The sequence below is a fragment of the Oryx dammah genome, unplaced genomic scaffold (assembly GCF_014754425.2).
Source record: "Oryx dammah isolate SB20612 unplaced genomic scaffold, SCBI_Odam_1.1 HiC_scaffold_4, whole genome shotgun sequence".
Taxonomy (NCBI): Eukaryota; Metazoa; Chordata; class Mammalia; order Artiodactyla; family Bovidae; genus Oryx; species Oryx dammah.
The window spans coordinates 58874717-58896032 of NW_024070188.1; the positions used below are offsets into that span (position 1 = coordinate 58874717).

A 21316-nucleotide genomic window follows, 5' to 3' on the forward strand; every position below is an offset into this window, starting at 1 on the left:
TGGTCCTTTTTGTGTCTCAGCCACAATTCATTTTATCTTTGGAATCAACATTAGCTTTTCCAGATTATTAACCAGGATGCAATTTAGGTTAATGACTGCACAATAGTCACAGTGCTTCTAGTGCTATCATGGATCATTAAATTTTATAGACAATCTGAAACTTAATTCTAGTCATTATTATTCCCTATTATTCCTCTTCTGGATAAAACCTTGCGAGAACTATTTATGTAGTACTTCTGACCGGTTTGATTGCATTTATTTTCTCTCTTTTCCTAATTTATCTTTTCATTTCCAACCTTAAATGAAGAGAAAGTAAAAGCAGTAACAACAAACTGAAAGAACCCAAGAAAAATAGCCTCAGGATAGCTGAATAAGTACTGTAATAAGGTACATAATCTGAGTGCTAACGGTCTGAGTCATTACATATTTAGATGATAAAATGTGAAATAACTGAGCAGCGTGGGCACTGGGAAGAGATTTGCACAACTATACTGAAATAGACTTTTCTTTCTCTTTTTAAAATGATCCATTCAAATCCATTCATTTTTTTTGTCTCTTGGTTTCACAATGAAATTAAAGTGTTTACCTATAATCACAGTGTGAATGAAGATGGGGATTGTTATTACTGAATCTGCACCTTATGTTTGACATTTCCACTAATCAGTTACCAACCTTTTGTAATAAATATTTTATCACATAATTTTTGTAGAGAAAATACTGTAAGGTCCATCAGCCTAAAAATCACATCTAAGTTTACCTGCTAAGTGGTAGAATTGGGATTTGAAACTTTGGAATCTACCAGGCTCCAAAACATGTTCTCAGCCCCCATACCACGCTGAAATTAACAGACAGCTGAGAGGAAGATAAGCTAAGTTAGTCAGTGTCTTAAATAAGTTGGTTTTTTTTTTTAATTGACAAGGTCTTAAACCCAGTTTTAAGGCATCTCAAGTTAAAGATATGTTGTTCAGCATATCCCATAAATGTATGGGCTGGAAATACATGTAATAGCATTTTCTTTCTTATTCTTTCTTCATTGAGTCACTGTTTTTACTGGATAATAAAATTTTAAATTCTGTTTAGAGAGGTTTTATTGTTTTCTTTAATAGACAGTATGAAAGATCAGTATTCTTGGGCAAGTCTTCCAGTTTTAGATAATAAGAAATAATAATCACCTCTCTAAAACCTGATATAAATTAACCTTGCTACTTATTTCTGTCTAGTGTACAGAATGATTTTTTATATATAAGATAATAGAAAACACACTTTAACCTTTTAGGAACTTGAATTTTTTATACATGTATGATGATAACATATAACTTACTGGTTTTCCTGTTAGGTAAAGTAGATGAGTCTCATTCTGAAAAAGAATTCTTAAAATTATTATTCCTCTCAAATCTGTGAAACACACACACAAAAGAAGTTTAATGTGATTTTACCCAAGTTTATAGCTTTATTTCATTTCAATTATTATTTTTTACTAGATATAAATGGAATAAATGACCCTTTAGGTTTCTTAGTGGTACTTTTGAAGCCAGATGGAATAAATTTACCACCCAACTTCTAACAGAACACTAAAGTGAGAATTTGAAAGTAGTGTATGATGAATTTAAATATACCTTTAGCAATTTTGACATGCATATTGGCATATCAGAAACATATGGTTGGCTCTCCTGCTTTAAGAATTTTTATTTTGGATTAGATACTGTATAAACTATATCTTTAAAATACCCAGCAGGATCTCTGGTAGAAATAGTAAATGAGAAAATATTGGTATTGACTTTCTCTTCTCTGATTATAGCTTTTTAGTTGTGCTTTAGAATGTGATAAAAATTCCATTCAACTCAACCACTAAAACTTAATATCCAACAATAACTTACTGAATCAAAGAAATAATTTTGTCTCTGTATATAAATTGATTGAGTTCTCAGACAAGAAACACACACATGCACACACATCCAAGTGGCCCAAGCAAACTCAAAGGCTTCTACTAACTTAAGTGAGATAAACAAATACTAAAACTAACAAAATCTATAGTTTTCAAAATCATTCAGTCCAGTTACATACATACCCACTATCCTTCTGCATCTGATTTTGAAACTTTACTTTCTCCCAGGTTTTCATTTCAGTAAACCTCTTACAAACAAACCTTGGCATGAGCTTCATGACTGGTATTACTCTTTGTCTGCTTCTACTGACATAGAGTATGTTAAAGAGAATTAAAGAGAATTCCTGAAGAGAATTACTCCATGTTTTGCTTATTATGTTTTTTCCCCCCCTTGTGCATTTAATCTCTGGGGATTCCTTTTTTTAACCTAAATATCTATGTGAGACAAACCCTTCAATAGAAACTGCAACATGTGTAGTAACAGCTGCTCTCACATAATTCCTTGAAAGATGCAAATTTAAATCCTCTTAATAGAAACTTCACTACATCCTTTCCAACTGTGGAGAAGGCAGATGCTCACTCTGCTGCCCCTAAGAAGTGGATGCTCTCCATTTAAATAATATGTTATTTCAGTTAAAATAACTTCCAGAAGAGAAAGCCTCAAGGAGTTTGGGCTCACAAAAGTGAGAGAAGACTGCTATGGATTATAACTGATAAAGATCAGTGACAACTTTGCGGTCACCTTCTAAGACCTTCTAAAATTAAAGAATTTAAGATTAGTGCCAGAATTATTCCAGATGCTCGCATTCTTACACTAAGTTTTTTAAAGCCAAAGCATGAAACTCTTTTTAGTATTTTAGGTTTTAGTCAAAATAATTCTTGTAAAGTTCCTCTGAGTGAATGCTAATTGAAGAACAATTATTTAGATTTTTCTAAAAATGTAAGTGATTGAAGTTCAGGTTTCTTTCACTGGACTGTAATCCTCAGGCACAGGTCCAGAGTCAACAAGCATAGTTAACTAGGCATAAATTTAAAGAAAAGTTCCATTTGGAAAAACCTCAAACATAACTTCAAATATGGAACTCACGGTCCAGTAAGTTTGATATACTGATGTCCTCAAGAGTAAAAAATAAATTTGAGGGCAAAATGTACAAATTAATCATGTGAGTTAATACTTGAAATGTCAGAAGAATTTCTCTAAAAATTAGATGAGAGAGTATTAGATAAAGAAATGACTTACAATTGCCAATGTAATTCATAAGAACCCTAATTTTTAATATAATTAGCTTATGGTAAAATTGTGGAAATTGTTTACATGATAAAAGATTTCAGAACCTCGGTGGAATGAGCAAGTTTGCATGATTCCATTTCAATGGTGGTTTAATTTGGTCTTCATACTTAACAGGAATGTCACCAACTCAAGAAATAATTCTTGTCATCTAGAACTGCTTTGCTACCTCAGTATTCTGGAAGAACTTTTATTTCCAACTTTCATACTTACCAGTTACATCTCACCCTTTCCTTTAGAGCTCAATCTAACAGCTATTATGGTTGGTATAATGCTTTTCCCTGAGAATTTTCTGGAAACCTAATGCCTTCTTTGGTTAAAGTTTGAGCTGTGCCCTTTTCAACAAATACTCAGTCAAAATGGGAAAGAACCTTTTAAAAATGCCTGTCCTGCAGCCTCAGCCTACATTCTGTTCTTTTGCCCTTTCCTTCACTCTTGATATATCTTCTTACAGCCCTTACCATCTAAATATTTTATGGTATTTATATTCTATAAAATATTTAGAATATTTTATATCACCATAAACTTATGTCAGAACATTTAAATGATTGTGGTAATTCTGTCTTGAATTACATTTGTGGAAAATCCCATGGATGAAAGAGCCTGGTGGGCTGAAGTCCATGGGGTCGCTAAGAGTCGGACACGACTGAGCGACTTCACTTTCACTTTTCATTGGAGAAGGAAATGGCAAGCCGCTCCAGTATTTTTGCCTGGAGAATCCCAGGGACAGGGGAGCCTGGTGGGCTGCCATCTATGGGGTCGCACAGAGTTGGACACGACTGAAGCGACTTAGCAGCAGCAGCGGTAGACTTCTACTCTTTAGTCAACAAAGAATTGTTGAGTGATTGCTTTGTGCCCGATTATGCTTTAAATGTGGGTTTATCCAGGTGATCCAAACAGTCCCCTCAGGGAGCTTCCAGTCAGATTAACTTTTAACTTATCTGTGAATGTATTTATTCAAAAGTTAAACCCATAATTTATGTTCCTCATGTGAATCTTTAAGGTTAATTTACCTGGATTTTCAAATTATCTACTAAAATTGTATTGATTGAGGTACTCACTAAGTTTCATATTTTAAAAGAAGCCTGAGCCAGCTAATTTATCCTCACACTGAAGCAGGATCTAATATACTCAAGTGTAGAAAGCTGGAGATGAGATATTAAATGTTTCACTGTCAGATACTTCCAAGTCTTATAATAATTATAAATAGTAGCTGAAAAGTCTTTTTGTATGGCATCTTATCTTCAAATGTAATGATTTTTTAGAGTTGATTTTGAAAGATAAGCACTTAATATATATAGTCAGTCTCTGTGAGTTTGACTAGAATAATTTGATGAGAAAAAAATGAGGTCTGGAAGACTAAACCATACTTATTCTGAAAGTGAAAAGTGAAAGTGAAGTCACTCAGTCATGTCTGACTCTTTGCGACCCCATGGATTGTAGCCTTCCAGCCTCCTCTGTCCGTGGGATTTTGCAGGCAAGAATAGTGGAGTGGGTTGCTGTTTCCTTCTCCAGAGGATCTTCCCAACCCAGGATCGAACCCAGGTCTCTGGCACTGCAGGCAGACTCTTTACTGTCTGAGCCACACCGAAGTATTAATAGATTCTCAGTGTTGAAATGCCTTAGCCAGATTCTACCTTCATATCATGTACTACTTTACTGGAGCTTTGCAGATTATTTGAAGATAGAAAAAGAGTCTTAGAACAGCAAAGAAGAATTGAATTCTTTTTCCAAAAAGTTGCCATTTGAGTATGCTATAACAGGTCAATTATGTGGATGTATATACCTAAAGTCTGTTTTCCTCTGAATTTGTAGCGCATTGAAGATGGTAAATCTTCATTATTTCCCTTTTACTTGCAGTATTCTTTTCAGCTTAAAGATTTAAAAACAAGCTATAAAAAGAAAAAGAAAACCCACCAGCTTCTATGGTTATTAGCTTTTTGCTGTATTGAAAGACCAGGACTTTTAAAATAACATCACCACGGTTCCTTTGTGGTATTACTCACCCTGCAAAAAAGCAGGAAGTCATAGAAATCTCACAGAACACCATAATCATCAAGCCCCTCTGTTGCTGCTCAACAAATAATACATAATAGTAACCACTGGGGTTAGTCTTAGTCACTCAGTTGTATCTGACTCTTTTCAATCCCATGGACTGCAGCCCACCAGGCTCCTCTGTTCATGGGATTTTCCAGGCAAGGATACTGGAGTGGTTTGCTATTTCCTTCTCCAGTGGATCTTCCAGATCCAGGGATCAAACCTGGGTCTCCTGCACTGCAAGCAGATTCTTTCCTGACTGAGTTACCTGGGAACACCATTGGGGTGTCCAACCCAAATAAGTTTTGAGTATCTTCAGATTAGCTTTGCTTTCATATTTATGTGTGCATAACAGAAATGACTGGAAGTGATCACCAATATTATTTTTGGGGTAGCAAAGAGTCGGACATGACTAAGCGACAACATAATGGTGATTGTAAAGATTCAAAAGAAAATTCTTTATCAGTCATTTTAAGATTAAAATTAATTATTTATTTGTTCTAAAGAAACTCATGTGCCCTGTATCTTCAGGCTTTAAGGCCCTCGTCTGGGTTTAGATCTTATAGGTTGGAAATAGTGCCATTTCCCAGCATGAGAGGGCGGGAAGAGTGGGCAAATGCTGCCCTCTTCTGGCCATAGCCTGATCACGTGGAAAGATGGAAAAAGCTTCAAACATGGTGACTAGCATCCTTTGAAAAACAACTCTTCCAATGTTTTTAACAGGAGTGTGATCAAGTTCACATAGATGATGTTTCCTCTGATGACAATGGGCAGGACTTAAGGTAAGCCACGCCTTTCAGTATGCTCTTTCCTACAGAAATTCAGCTGTGAAGTTTTGCACATGTAATTATTTCTTTTATTTCTTTTTAATGTATTTTGGGTGTTGCAGTACCTACAGTTTTGCAACTGATGGCTTCCATGCAGCTGCAAGTAGTGCAAACCTTTGTTTGCCAACAGGTGTAAGAGGAGGGGTTGACTGGATGAGGAAGTTGGCTTTTCGTTACAGAAGAGTAAAAGAATTATACAACACCTACAAGAACAACGTGGGAGGTATGTGTGGCTTAACATTTAATAAAGGTACTGCAGATAGATGTACAATTTGAACCACAGTTTCAAGTTTCGTATTAAGGATGATCCTTCTGTAAAATAAATTACCAAGGACTCATGATGGATGAGAGTAAGCCAGAATTTTTAGTTTCTTGGAGTTGGTGGGAAAAAATCTGACTGCACAGCCAAGTGTACAGCACTGTCAGATGACTGGGGAATTCTTTGTGCCCAGGTGTTTGGTCAAGATATATAGCAGGACATTTGTTTGACCCTTCTTCAGCTGGGACACTCCCAGTGAAAACCAGACAGAGGACCTGATGGAGGCCATGGAAAGAAGACCTATCTAAAGACAAGAGCCCCAGTCATTGAAGCAGAGTTGTTAGCAGGCATTACCTTTCTGGAATCCTATCAGAAATAAACACAAGCAGCGCTTTATGTTCCCAAAGACATTGACTAAATTTATCCTTTCAAAAATTGCATGTTATCTGTCAATATAATTTTGCCATGTATATCATGGTTTTTAAGAGTTCAAATGTTCTGTGGGTAGTAACTCAACCATTTTATACTCATTCATAAACTACAGGTAATATCAAAACCTGTGATATCAAAACTAGGATCCTGGATGTGCTTCTTGGTATAATAAACCTAAATGATCTCTATTAATAGGATCAGTTTTAGGTCACCAAAATCCTAGGGTGGGCAAATCCTAGGGATTAGTTATGAGGTCATTAAAGGTTCTTCTCCTAGGGCTTTTTGTTTGTTTCACTTTTTAAACAAAAAGAGAGAAGATTGAGGAGTATAAACCAGAATCTAAAATTGAAGAAGACAGTTAAATATATTTGTGAATGCTCTACATGTGTATGTTCACATATATGTCATAGAACACAATATAATAAATAAAATTTTCATGTCTGGTGAATATTATGCCATACACATCATGAGGGTGGGCTCTGTGTCCGTTGGCCTTGTATCCAGTGCCTAGCTAGCTTGATGCACATAAGACGTTCAGTAGATACTCTGTAACTACAGGAGAACAAAAACATGTAAAACCATGGATAACAATAATGTTAAAACCAAAATGAAGCTTAACTATGGATGTTATTCATTTCCAAGTGAGAACCAGCTACCTGCAGTCTACCAACTTGCCCAGCAGTTTAGGCAGACAACTCAGAAACACGTTTCCTAATTCACTCTAACATTCTATATAAGATATTTTTTGCAAAACCAAATAAATAGATACTCTGTTTAAAAGCAACTGAGGGTAATAAGTTCAACTTTAAAATAAATATCCCTTTGGGAAATCTGAATTAACTTTTCTCATTAAAGCATGTTATTATTTCCCTCTTAAAGGGTATTATTCAATTCAGTCACTCAGTCGTGTCCGACTCTTTGTGACCCCATGAACCGCAGCACATGAGGCCTCCCTGTTCATCACCAACTCCCGGAGTTTACCCAAACTCATTGAGTATACCCAAATCCATTGAGTTGGTAATGCCATCCAACCATCTCATCCTCTGTCGTCCTCTTCTCCTGCCCTCAATCTTATTATTAAAATTATATAAAAATTAACAAGCTTGCTAGTAAATAATCTTATAGCTGAAAAAGTTTAAACAATGAGATATGAGTCCATTTTGTGATATGTTAGCATCTCTTTATTGAAATAAAGACAAATGAGATTTGATAAAAACTAGAAATTTTGATTTTAAAAGTACCTACCTAAATATCCACCTATATATATGTACTCAGTATTCTGAAATAGAATTTAAATAAGAAACTCTATTTTTTAGTCAATTTACATGTTCTTGTTTTATCATGAAAGCATAAGCTTTCTCTATAAAATCAGTTTAACTACTTCTTTTCTTGTCCTAATGCCATTGTAACGTTCAGCCATCATCTGTAGCTCTGTCACAGGCTTTAGGATTTTCAAATTCTCAACTTCTTTTTACAAAGCAAAGTATTTCTAATAGCTTCAGCATTATTAGAAACAAATTCTAAAAAATTCTAAAGCTACATGTGTTAATGTCATTATTATTTCAAAGTGGTAATAGCTGTGATTTGTAAGAAAGTAAACATTTTCTGACAGTCACAATATTTGGGATTCATATCCCTAGGCTGGTAAAGCCTTACTTCCCCTGCTAGACCTATTCTGTCAGTCTACTGGAGTGGGACCCGAGCAGGGGAGTTGTCAGAGGCCCTCCGGTGACTGACGTCATCCGTGCCAGATTCTAGGATCAGTGAAGGCAGAGACTATGACCCACCCTTCACTGTTATATCCCTAGTTTTTAACCCAGACTGTTACATGTAGAAGTTGTTCAGTAAATGTTTGTGGAATGAGTGAATAGATAATCAATTCTGACATGAAAGATCAGGGTTGATATGTCTCTATTTTTGATATAGGTGGGAATAAAAATTATCCATAGTAGACAGAAGGGAGACTAAGCGAGGCATCCCTGAAAAACGTTGATCTCTTGACTCTGCCCTGCTTTTCCGTGTTGCAGGACTTCTTGGCCCTGCCAAGAGAGATGCATGGCTGCAACTGAGGGCTGAGATCGAAGGTCTGACAGACTCCTGGCTAACAAATGCACTTAAATCTTTATCAATTATTAGTACGAGGTAAGCCACATTGCTGCAGTTTCTGTATTAATTGTATTGAAGATGTCCTTCTAGTAGTCTAGCATGTATCAAAATATTTTAATTCCCAGCCTTGTTTTAGAGGTTGAAGGGACCTAACACTTCTGTGTATGCGTGTGTGTTTGTGTGTGTGTGTTGGGATGGGGTATAGAGAATGGAGGTTGCTGCTTTTTATCCATTTCGCCTCATAACCCTTGATAAATCCCATGGGAATGTCATTTGACTTCCAATTTTTTTTTTTAAAGAACTCTGTTGGTGGCAAAATACAGAAGATGATGGCAAAAATATACATTGTTTTTATAATCTGTGCATGTTTTTAAGTCTTTTAGGCCATTATAGATAATGTACATAATTCAAACACATCCAAAAGCAACAGAAAGCTCCTAAATAACTTGTAACCTTTGTGTTGTTTGAACAGAACAATGAAATGCTGACTTTTGTTAGTGTAGATCATAGAATTGAGTAGACATACCATGCGAAATCTCATGGACAGAGGAACCTGGTGGATTGCAGTCCATGCGGTCACAAAGAGTCAGGCACGACTGAGTGACTAACACACACAAAATAATATAAATCCAGAACATGATAGCTAAATAGGGTGGGGAAGAATCTTTGTTGTATCCTATTCCTCAGTTTTATTTCTGAGGAATAAATAAAATTATGCTTAGCAAATGTGTGGAGGAATGAATAGAAATATGCTTAGCAAGTGTGCTTAGCAAAACAAAATTCAGAGAAGAGCTAATATTTGGACTGGTTGAATCAAGATTCAGAGAAACCTTAACAAAGTAAAAGGAGGGTCTAGCATTCAGAGCACAGAAGTAGACAGGTGTGCCCCCAACCCTGTTCGAGACTTTGAGCCACGTGTTATATGACGAGCCACTGCGCTGGGAACAGAGAGGCTCAGTGGTAAGGGAGGGCAGTAGATTTCCTGGGTCAGGCTAAGGAAGCAGAACAGAGAGCATTGCTCAGTTCTGGGCATCTCATTCCAACAGGGACTGGGACATATTTGAAGCACCTTTTGTCCAACAAAGTGGCCAGAAGTGTTTAGGCTGTGGAAACTACATAAAAGGAACAATCAGAGGGAGAAACCAAGGAGTTTAGTCTGAGGAAGAGTCATGAGTGGGACAGGGTTATCGACGTCAACGGCTTGAGATGTTGAGCTGGAAACAACTTACATTTCTCTCTCCATCTATGAAGGAGAGAGTTGGTCCCAATGAGTAGGAATCCTAGGAAGGGAGCTTCTGGCTCCATGGAGGAAGAATTGTCTACAATTAAAGCTGTTTTAAGATGGGATTTGCTGCCTTGTGATCTCTGTGATGGTGACCTGGAAACCAAAGGTCAAGGAGGCTGGGATGTGAGGACTGCAGCCTGAAATCGAGTGTAAAATACAGTAGAAGGTGCTTTCATTATTTTTAAAGAAGTCTCCTAGATAATCAAAAACAAATGTTATTATGCTATTGTTTAGATTATCTCTGTGTTACCCAAAGTATATTATATATAAATTATTTTTAAACACATGGGTATATGATATAAATAAATGTATGCATATGAAACATAAATGTATGTAAGTAAATAAATACATGAATAACAAGGAAAGGAAGGGGAAAAAGAAGTCATTATACAATGATGGTTTTGAAATTTGTCATGAAATTTGTCACATTATCCACATTCTCACCTTATTCGTAAATTTCACGAAATACATCAGGAAAGCAGACGTTTATACCAGTCGTTGCTGAATTATGTATCAGAGCAAATGCGTGCATATTTTCCTTCACTGTATTTTGGGATCTATTCCCAGCATCTGGCATTGTACCTACTAGGTCATAGGCACCATGAACAACCATTGATCATTGAAAGGTTGGGTTATCAGGGAGTGTTTATTATCGAATTGAAAGATTGCAGTGATAATTTAAAATCTGCACTAGTAGACGTTACTTTAGAAAACAAATATGCCAATTTCCTCCCCATCTTAGGAGTAACTGCGTAAATGTCTTGGTAACAACAACCCAGCTGATCCCAGCGCTCGCGAAGGTTCTACTCTATAGTTTAGGAGGTGCTTTTCCCATTGAGAATATTTACAGTGCAACTAAAATAGGTAAGAGGATTATTTCTAACTGTGTGAAGTATGTTCAGATCTCTGTTTGGGGGATTTACTTAATGTGTGTCTTCCCATGATTCCCTCTTTCATCCATTTGGCTATTAGAATATCAAACAAATTTGGTAGAGCTCAAGTAACAAAGTTCTCTACAACTGTTTAAGCATGTGTAAATTTTATGAAAGCTGTTGCCTAAGAAATTTTGAACTCTGTATCTGACTTTTTATATATACATTTATATTATTTATTTGTATTCATTATGGCACACGTTATTTAAATAATATATAGTATCTTTAGCCATAGAGTTTAATATTTTAATAAATATATGTGGTATTATATCTTGCATATGCAGTAATCTAGATCTAATATAAAAATACCATTTTAGCATCATATGGGAGTATCAGATGAATTAAACTAGTATCCTTAATTCAAGAGAGAAAAAGTTTCATGAATCAGAAAACACATTTGGAACATTTGTAGCATGTGAATGGCTGAAAATACACATTTCCCAAAAAGTTTGGTAGTAATCAAAGAACTACCACCTTGTTTATTTAGATCACAGCTATCTTTGGGGCCATCTTTGACTTTAAGTGCCTTTCACAGGCGCTGAGACTTCTAATAAACTTTCAGAAACAAAACCTCATCAACTTCTCCCATCTTGAAAGAGTTAAAAGAAAACAACTCATGTTTTCTGTTGTCTGTCAAGGAAATGCCTGGGGAAATAGATGAGTTGTATAATGTGCCTTGAAGGTCAACAAACTTGGGCTTTGGCAGCTTGACAAGAGTTCAGAATCCTAAAATCCCCGACCAAAAATAACCTCCCTGGGCCTTGCACAGTTCTGACATTGGCACAGGCAGAAAGAGCCCCCAGCTGCAGCTGTTTGGGGAGTATAGTTAAAGAGGGCCAAGCTTTCATAAATTCCTGGTTGTCCTGAGCATTGCAGTTCAGAGCTCTAATACCAATCCCATTCATTTTTTCGTTGTTTGTTTGCTTTTTAACATTTATTTTAATCCAATCATTTTTTCTCTTTTTTATTTTTTAAATTATGAAAACATTTACAGGAGACTTGGAAAATACAAAACAAAGTTACATATATTAATAGTTCTGTATATTATAACTTCTTAAAGTAGTTGAATTAAGATGTCTTAATTGGAATTTTAATATAAAACTCTCCAAAATTGATAGCATGAATATACAGACAAGTAAAAGGATATAGTAGACCTGAAAAGTACCATGAGCCAATTCCACACAATTAAGATTTATACAATTTTTCATACAACAGTAAGATACAAATTCTATTCAAGTTCCCATAGACTATAAACTCAGAGATACTGGAACATATCCAAGGACATAAAACAGGTTGCAAAAATTTCATAGTCTAAGGGTATTGAAATCATACACCATTCATTTTTATATAAATGTGTATATTTATGCTAGCAGGAGTACTACATGGAACCTGATTTTGCTTTTTGATAAATTAGTTTTACACAGATGTAAACATCTCCTCTAGTAAGGTCAATAGTCTTTCTTATTAAATAAGACTAAGTTGTTCCTTATATCTAATCTGAAAAAAAAATTATTTTTCCCTTTAAGTCAGTATTTTTTGGAGTTCTGAACTATCAGAGTAAGAAAAAAAAATGCAGAGGTAGCCATGACTGCATGAACATACTGAGAAAAATTCAGAGCATAATGCTAGTGTTTTAAAAACAAAGAACCTGTAGAAATTCGTGATGTTGTTCCCATGGTGCAGTCAGAGGATGCTAGCGTCACCAGTACTGTGGCCCAGACAGCACCCTTAGTACAATTAATCTGAGCAGACTAGTTTCCAGCCACTTGAAGAAAGGAGTTGTTTTATCACGGTAAACCCGTATCTTAGTATTTCCTCTTTCATTCTAGGTGAACCTTCAGTATTTCACAGTAATATTTTTAGCTGATTTGTCTATACTACTGAAGACAAACTAGATAAAATTGATGCATAGTTATACAAATAAATGTGAAAACGAATAGTTGCTTGTAAAGTTGTTCCTGTATTCTTTAGGTAGAATGAGAGATATAAACATGTTTCTTTGGGTCAGATGCCTAACCTTTCTGACATTTTTTGGAGTGTGGAATACATTTGTTTAATAATCAGTCTCAAGTAAAAATTTAGAATATTCAACCATATTTATTGATTTCATAACCCAGAGTTTGCAAGCTAGTTTAAGTGATATATGTTCAAGAGAAAGTAACTTAACACTTTATGAATCTTTAAGTTAATGATTCCAATGGCTGGAAGAATAAGAAGTGCATTGTTTTTCAGGCAAGGAAAGCTGTTTTGAGCGTATAGTGTCCAGATTTGGCACTAACATAACTTATGTTGTGATTGGAGATGGCCGAGATGAGGAGCATGCCGCTAACCAGGTAACTTCACTCTGAACTTTATCTTGTTTATCTTCCAGGAAAAGAAAGTTGCTTTGAACGAATAATGCAAAGGTTTGGCAGAAAAGTAGTATATGTTGTAATTGGGGATGGTGTAGAAGAAGAACAGGCAGCAAAAAAGGTAACCTGTTTCAAACAATGTTGGTGTGATACTTCTAAATGCAAGCTTTTTTGTTTGCATTCCTGTAGTTTGGCCCAATGGCAGCTTGACAAATGATTTAAATTTATAGATGCAAAACAGTAAGAGCATGAGAAGGTCAATACTTACATTCAAATAAACCATTTGGAGTCTAGCATTTTTTTTGCCTGAAACTTCACAGGAAATATAGGAACATTTAGTTATATTTATCTGTGTGTATGTTTATGTGTGTGTGTGTGTAATACACACAGATATAAGAAAGATGGGGCAAAAATAACCATTTTGAACACATGAAATTCAGTAAGTTTAAAGATGCTTAATGAGCTCTATGGAAAACCATGTGAGTGGCTCAGTTCTTATCCTTTTCCCTTCCAGCCTCTGTGCCATACGGTGCTGAGAGTGCTGAGTATCAATTATGCCCCATGATGATAAATGCTGATGATAGCTTTAATAGCTGAAGAAAAAACTGTTGCCAGAGAATTTAATAAATGCTGTTGGAATGGGATATGGTATTCATATCCTTTGGTGCCAACTTATTGTAGAGACTTAAAGGCAATGTACCTTTCATATACATCTTCTAGAAGAGTGTTACCTTTCTGGTAAATCCTTGGTACTTTTGTGAAGCCAAGCAGCTGGCTTTGAATATATTCAGAAGATCTCATAGACCCTAGGTATTTAAATCAGCCTTTTCATCTGGCCCACATTTCTAGAGAAATCAAGGAAGTTAAAAAACCTTAAATGGTTGGTCCAGCATCAAGAGGGGAATGATATCTTTGGCTTGGCCCCAGATAACAGACTGTAAGTTAACACAACATTGAGATCTACTGCTTTCTTCACTGATTGATGACGAAATGTCATCTAGAAAGGATTAAAGTGATGTAATTTATAAAACAGAGCAAAATGATGAATTAATATTGTTAAACAATGACATATCAGCATATATTGTTTTCCATAAGAAAAAATATTATCCTTATTTTCCTGAAGAGATTTCATAGCATCATCTTAAAAAACCTTAACTAAACACTTGCATGTGCTTGAGTGTTTATCTGATTTCTCTCCCCCTGCCACCTTCACCCCCGCCCCTCCCCTGAAAACCTAATATAAACAGTGTCCTAGAAAAGTTTATAGTGATATTAGAAAGTTAAAAGAAATGATTTATGATTGTAATCAATTCAAATCAAGCAAAATGGAGAAAAAAGAAAAAACTTCCACTTTAGAAGATTTGGTGACACTCTGGAAACCATACTTGAAATACTCCATGATTTCCCATAACATTAAGAGAGTTGCTTTAGTCTCAGCCTCCCACAGAGTCCCTCCCCTCCTCGGTCCTAATTAGTGGTGTCAATGACCCAAGACAGCACACTGGCCCCACGGACGTTCTGTTTGAGGTCAGGGATGCAGCCTCAAGAAATAGAATTTCCCAGCTAACGACTGCTTGAAATCCTTTGGGTCACACACAGTTGAAATATCCTCTGGAGTTTGTCAGTGCCCTGAGTCCCTGTTGTTTTAATTTTTCATATTAACACCATAATTACACCTAACAAAGAACAGCCAATGCAGCCACCATGGCAAGCATTTCACATATCTTTTAACCTATGTGAAATTCACACATATCTAGGTCAAGGCTGATAAAATTCACTTTTCCAAAATAGTTTATAGCCTTTGAAAATTAAAACTTATAAAGTCTACCCCACTTATACATAGCATGAAAACTAGACTTGGTATACCAGTTGTTGCACCTTCAGCTTTAAACCTACAACTTCAGGGGGAAAAGGCATGACTCCAATGGATAAGAACCTTTAGAATGCTATTTCCAAATGGTTGTGTATGTCGGTACAGTTTTGGTGATGGTAAAGGCTTATAATTCTGTTTTGAAATACAGGTGGCTGGTTTCTCTAGTATCCAGAATGCATGCTTTTCTTGGGATGTAGCTGTAATCGCATGTGCAAAAATATAAAGTACTATTTTGTTACTACAAATAGATCTGAGCTGAATTTTTTTTTTTTAATTACTTCTAGGTGAATTTCATGCTTTAATTTGACCCAAAAGTATAGGCTTTTTTTTTTTTTGTAAATGTAAGAAGAATTTCAAACTTTACAACTGAACTCCCCTATAGAAACATGTGGTATGACCCATATTTGTCATTTTAAATTTTGTGGGAGCTGCATTAAAAAAAAAAAGTTTAAAAAAGAAAACAGAATTAATTCTGCTGCTGCTGCTAAATCGCTTCAGTCGTGTCTGACTCTGTGTGACCCTATGGATCGTACCCCACCAGACTCCTCTGTCCATGGGATTCTCCAGGTGAGAATACTGGAGTGGGTTCTCGTGCCCTCCTCCAGTGGATCTTCCCAATGCAGAAATCGAACCCATGTCTCTTATGTCTTCTGCATTGGCAGGTGGGTTCTTTACCACTAGCACCCCCTGGGAAGCCCACTAGAATTAATTCTGGTAATATACTTTAATATACCCATATACTCAAAATATTATTGTCTAAATACCTAATAAGTATAAAAGCTATTCATGTGATATTTACATTTTTAAAAAGTTCTAAGTCTTTGAAGTTCAGTATGTATTTTGAATTGGACTTGCCACATTTCAAATATTCACTCAATAGCCACATTGGACTAATGGCTACCATATTGGACAGTAAAAACTATATAACAATAGTGATTATTGTTTTAATTACTACTTTTTATAATAAAGTGTCTTTACCATGTTATATGTATACTACATATATTTCTATTATACACATGAATATATATTCTATAAGATGTCATCAGCCTGAAGTTATAAATTAAGTTTTGGCTTTGTTCATTGCGATATGCAGTATTCCTTTTTTAAATTAAATCATCCATGATGAAGTACTTTTAGATATTTTTGTCTTAATTGCAATCCTTTATGTAATTTTAATACCGTATACTAGGCTTCCCTGGTGGCTCAGACAGTAAAGCCTGCAATGCGGAAGACCTGGGTTTGATCCCTGGGTTGGGAAGATCCCCTGGAGAAGGAAATGGCAGCCCACTCCAGTACTCTTGCCTGGAAAATTTCATGGACTGAGGAGCCTGGTGGGCTACAGTCCATGGGGTCACAAAGAGACACGGCTGAGCGACTTCACTTTCACTTTTCATACCATATACTGGTGTACCTTTGGAGAGCCACAAACCATTGTAATATTTAAGAATGTTTTCCCCACAAGAACTCATCTTTGTCCCCTTCGGGGAGTGATATCTCCCACCTTGAACGTGTGCTTTCTCTCCGTCCTATACCAAGGAAATGAATCAGGCCAACTCTGCTGACTTAAGTTATTATTTGCTCCAGACAAGTAAGAAACTTGATCATGCCCACATTTTTTTCCTATCTTACACAGTCCAGTTTCAAGTTATTTCTTATGTAGGAAGGAATTCATCCTCTTCCTCTCAAATAGACAATAAGCCTTGGATTTAGGAAGCTTATCATTTTTTCACTTTATTTCTAACTAAGAGATAGACCTTAAGGAGTGATGTAGGTAAAATTCTCCTCCAGCCACACAGGAGCTCAGCTTGCATTTCTGGATGCTGATATTAGTAATGGTACTTTCCAAAATGAATATTAATTTGATTAAGAAGCCTCACTACTTTTTTTTATTGTCATTAAAATTCAGTTCAGATCTATTTCTCTAGTATTTTGACAGTACCACATCGATGCTACCAAGCCTTCAAATATGATCATTCCTCCTTTCAACTCCCTCCCTTGAACTTGGGTGAACTGCCCATCCTTGTGTGGACCACTGCTTCACTGAGATAACAGTTATGATCTCTCTCCATCCCTCCCCCTTCTCTCTCCCATCCCGCCTTCTCTTAACCACACAGCACAATATGCCCTTTTGGAGGATATCAAGTCACTCAGACCTCTTGGCTCTACATCAAGCACTGGAATTAGAGTATTTGTAACTGTGTTCTCTAGCTGGAGATCCGTTGTTGTTGTTTCTTTTTTTTTTTTATATTTCAAGTACACTGAATTTTTATGTGTGATTCAATGCCTCTGGCTTTACACATATAAATTGTCTTAAAGGATGAAATCATATTTGGAATGAGAATTCCAGAATGAAGAATTCAGATTGCTGAGTGGAATTAAACTTTAGTGCTACAGAAAGGAAGCTCTATGGTCTTATATTTACAACACTTTAATGGTTTAAAAAAAAAAAATTCTGTGGAGGTTGCTGGTACCCACCGAAGGAGTCCTAACTGGAATTAACTTTAGCAAAGAACTCACCCTGGCAAAGCACCAACACAGGCTCCGTCTGACAAGGTTCAACAACATTCCTCAAAATGGGAGATCTTCTTAGCCCTGAGGTTTGAATCTGACTTTAACCTACCTAGCCCAGAAAATCTGAATTGGAATGCACTCAGACTGTGTAAAGACAATCCTATCTAGACCTGTAATTTGTGTAAATTATTGATGAAAATAATTTACTGTGACTTTATTAGCAGCTGACTTTGAAAGTGGATGCAATTTTTCCTTCATTTGTTGGGGAGGGTTTGGGGAGGGGAAAGGGGAACCTAATCACGTCTGTTTTTTTAAGTTTGGCAAACAGAATGTTCATACTGATGTGTTGTGCCTTAAAGACAAGACAGCGTTTGTGTGTTACAATGTAACTTTGGTTAAAATCTCTGTAGATAATGAAAAACAAAAACCTTTGTGATCGTTTTTCAGATGACCAAATTTAAAATTCAAGCTATCAGAGCTGAATAATGCCTCAGCAAGAAACTGAGCATTTGTTGCAATAAGAAAATCATAATAATAATAAAGGAAAGCTTGTGTTTTATTTGGGTTCTTAATAATTCCAATAATTGTATGAGGCAACTATTTATGCATCCAACCAGAAGCAGAAGGTTTGGGAAAGACTGTGGGACCTTTACTTAGAAAGTGAAATGTATGTTGAAGCCTCGAGTACCCTTTCTACAGTTTCACTGAAGAAAACTAAAAGCCATATTCATGATGACCTGTACAATTTGGAGTTTGACTTTTTGATACGTATAAGTTGTGTAGAAGAAGATATTCAGGTGAAAATCATAGGCAAATATCACCCAAACTTTCTTAGGCTATGCATGAACATGGCTTAAAATTCACATTGGGTGAACAGGGCTTAAAATAAAGCTAAGTGCATTTATTCCCAATGCCATTGCAAAAATGAAATGTCATCAGTAGTGGAAGGCAAATTCCCCAGACAGTTTCTAAGGAGAGAAGAGAATAAATAAAATTTTTTCCTAGCCTATCATCATAAAATAAATTTACAAATGAGCTGAATCTTGGCAGCATTACTAAAATTAAACAGGGAAACGGTATCTGGTTCTCTGTCTTAACACATCCATCCAGTTTCTGTCCATTACAGACCTGTATATCTTAGTTTCTGCCTGTACCGTTACTGCACAATGGATTTCATTCATTGCAAGGAGAGCCTGTCATCGTCGTGTTTGCATGTTTTTTTTTCTTCTTCTTGGTGTGTAACCCATGTTAGGAACGCGATACAGGTTCTCCTGTCATTTTGTGTGACCTGATTTCCCTTGTGGAAATTTAAGACTTCAACAGAGTGTTTTAATGGTGTCTACACCTGCAGTTCTGTGTTTAAAATGTCACAGTGTGGAACCTGCCATCCAGCTACTAACCTGAGCTCCTAACCAGAAGCTGGTCCTTGATAATTCATCATCTGAGGCTTCCATGGCTCCCAAAAGATTGGTGCTTTGTACATTGATCACAACATTCACTATGGAAGTGTGATTTTGTTTTTCAAGCTATAAACCTGTGTTTCTTTATTGTACGCTAAGGTCTTGTTTGTATCAGGCAAAAAGAGACTGAAATCACGTTCCGCAGATATTAATTAACATTGTGGTTTCATCACATATACCCCTTAATCTTTAAATTCTGTAACTTATGGCTACTTCTGCAACCAAGTACTGTTGCAGACAGATTAAGGACAAATACATAATAATAATAAATCTTACATTTCTATTGACCTTTAGCTTGAAAATGGTAGTTTAAAAAATTAAGAGCTGCATTGATTATCAATACATAATTCTATTCTGTGCACTAAAACCTTAAATGTTTATTACTGTGAACAAATCAAAATTATCTTTACTATATAGCCAGGTTCTTTAATAGAATTTTGGCATTATATCAAAATTTTTCACTCTTTTTCGTATTGAACAAGCAAGACTTCTTACACTGCTAACCCTGCACGTATAGAAAGGAACATTGCTCTACAGGGCAAAGAGAAGGGTTGCTGACTGCATCAGCAGTGCTGTTTCTTACAAACCTCTTCTCTGATAATGATATGTCCAGAAGAGACTGCCAGCCTAAAACCTAAATGCTGGGTTGTTGGACAACTACTCAGCTGACCCTGCCATGGTGCAGGCCAGTGAGCCTACATCACAGTTTGTTCTGTGATTTTGAGCCTGCTCAAACTAGAATGTTTCTCTCCCCCCACTTAGGAGAGAGCCTCTTCCTTTCTTACCTGAAAAACATAAAATAAACCAACCAACAAACAAAAAACACCACCTATGGCAGTTTCCACATTCCGTTGACATTTAGAAGATTGTGCCTTACTAGAAACCAATTTGAAAAATGTTCTGTCTCAGACATGGGTTTTTGGTTCCTACATGTACAAACTTGGGCTATCACCAAGATAGGTAACCACCTCGTGTTGCACCTGAAAAGTAGTAAAACAGGTGGCCTGACTGTAGTAATGTCATAGACGAGATTAAGTTACTATGCCCTGCAAAGATTTGTAAATCAAATTCAAAGGCAAAACGAATATTTTAGTATCATACGGTTTGCACACAAACAGTAGACATAACACTCTAAAAATGTTTTTTTCTTTAGTCTCTGGTGAACTGATTCAAAATAGTGTCAACAGCATGCTGCAGTATGAAGGTTTTGGGTTTTTTTTTTTAATGCACATTTGTTTATGACAAGCCTACATTCTCAGTGAATATGGCATTTAGTATTTCTTTTAAAAATAAATAAGCGTCTTGAGCCAAAGTTGCATTTTGACTCCCAACTATGATAGCATATGGAAATCTAACAAAGAAGAGGGTTTCTGTTATGTATTAGTAAAATATAGATTATTGGGGCCTACATAATTTAAAGAAATGTAAATTAATATTAAAAGCTTGTAAAAATATGTACATCTTTACTTTTTCTCAATAAATACCTTTGGAAATGTTTTCATTTTCTTCACGTCCATGTCGTTGAGTTTCTGTTGTGTGTATTTAGCTCATCTCTAAATAATCTGAAATTTGTATTTAGGTTCCTTGCTGTGTTCTTACCCTCCCTTGTTTGTGCCTAAATTTCAATTTGCAGTTAAAGCAAGCTGAGATGCAACACAGTGAAACATCACTAATAAGACTGGTGTTCTAAGAGATGTGAGCACAGTTTTTTGCACACACGTAGTTATGCATCTGTGCTCAGTCAGTAAATCATGTCTGACTCTTTGTGACTCCATGGACAGTAACCCGCAGGCTCCTCTGTCCATGAGATTTTCCAGGCAAGAACACTGGAGTGGGTTGCCATTTCCTTCTCCAGGGACTCTTCCCAACCCAGAGATCAAACACACATCTCCTGCATGGGCAGGCAGACTCTTTACCACTGAGTCATCTGGGAAGCCCCATATGCTTGCTTCAGTTGTATCTGAGTCTGTACGACCCTATGGCTGCAGCCTGTTTGCCATGGGATTCTCCAGGCATGGGAATCCTGGAGTGCATTCCCGTGCCCTCCTCCAGGGGATCTTCCTGACCCAG

The 21316-nt window shown here is 36.2% G+C and overlaps 1 protein-coding gene across 8 annotated transcripts in view; it reads left to right on the forward strand.

Moving 5' to 3' along the window:
* Positions 1-20681, forward strand: part of EYA4 (EYA transcriptional coactivator and phosphatase 4) — a 367841-nt gene extending 347160 nt beyond the window's left edge. For 5 of the 8 annotated variants that reach the window (XM_040239258.1, XM_040239257.1, XM_040239261.1 and 2 more), the window contains 6 exons: positions 5934-5992; positions 6100-6260; positions 8756-8870; positions 10862-10983; positions 13423-13523; positions 17390-20681. In XM_040239258.1, the coding sequence (XP_040095192.1) occupies positions 5934-5992; positions 6100-6260; positions 8756-8870; positions 10862-10983; positions 13423-13523; positions 17390-17470 (639 nt within the window). In that variant the 3' untranslated portion in view covers positions 17471-20681. Of the gene's footprint in view, positions 1-5933; positions 5993-6099; positions 6261-8755; positions 8871-10861; positions 10984-13283; positions 13385-13422; positions 13524-17389 lie in introns of all 8 variants that reach the window. The other 3 variants (XM_040239259.1, XM_040239262.1, XM_040239265.1) reach the window with 1 other exon arrangement.
* The last annotated feature ends 635 nt before the right edge of the window (positions 20682-21316 follow it).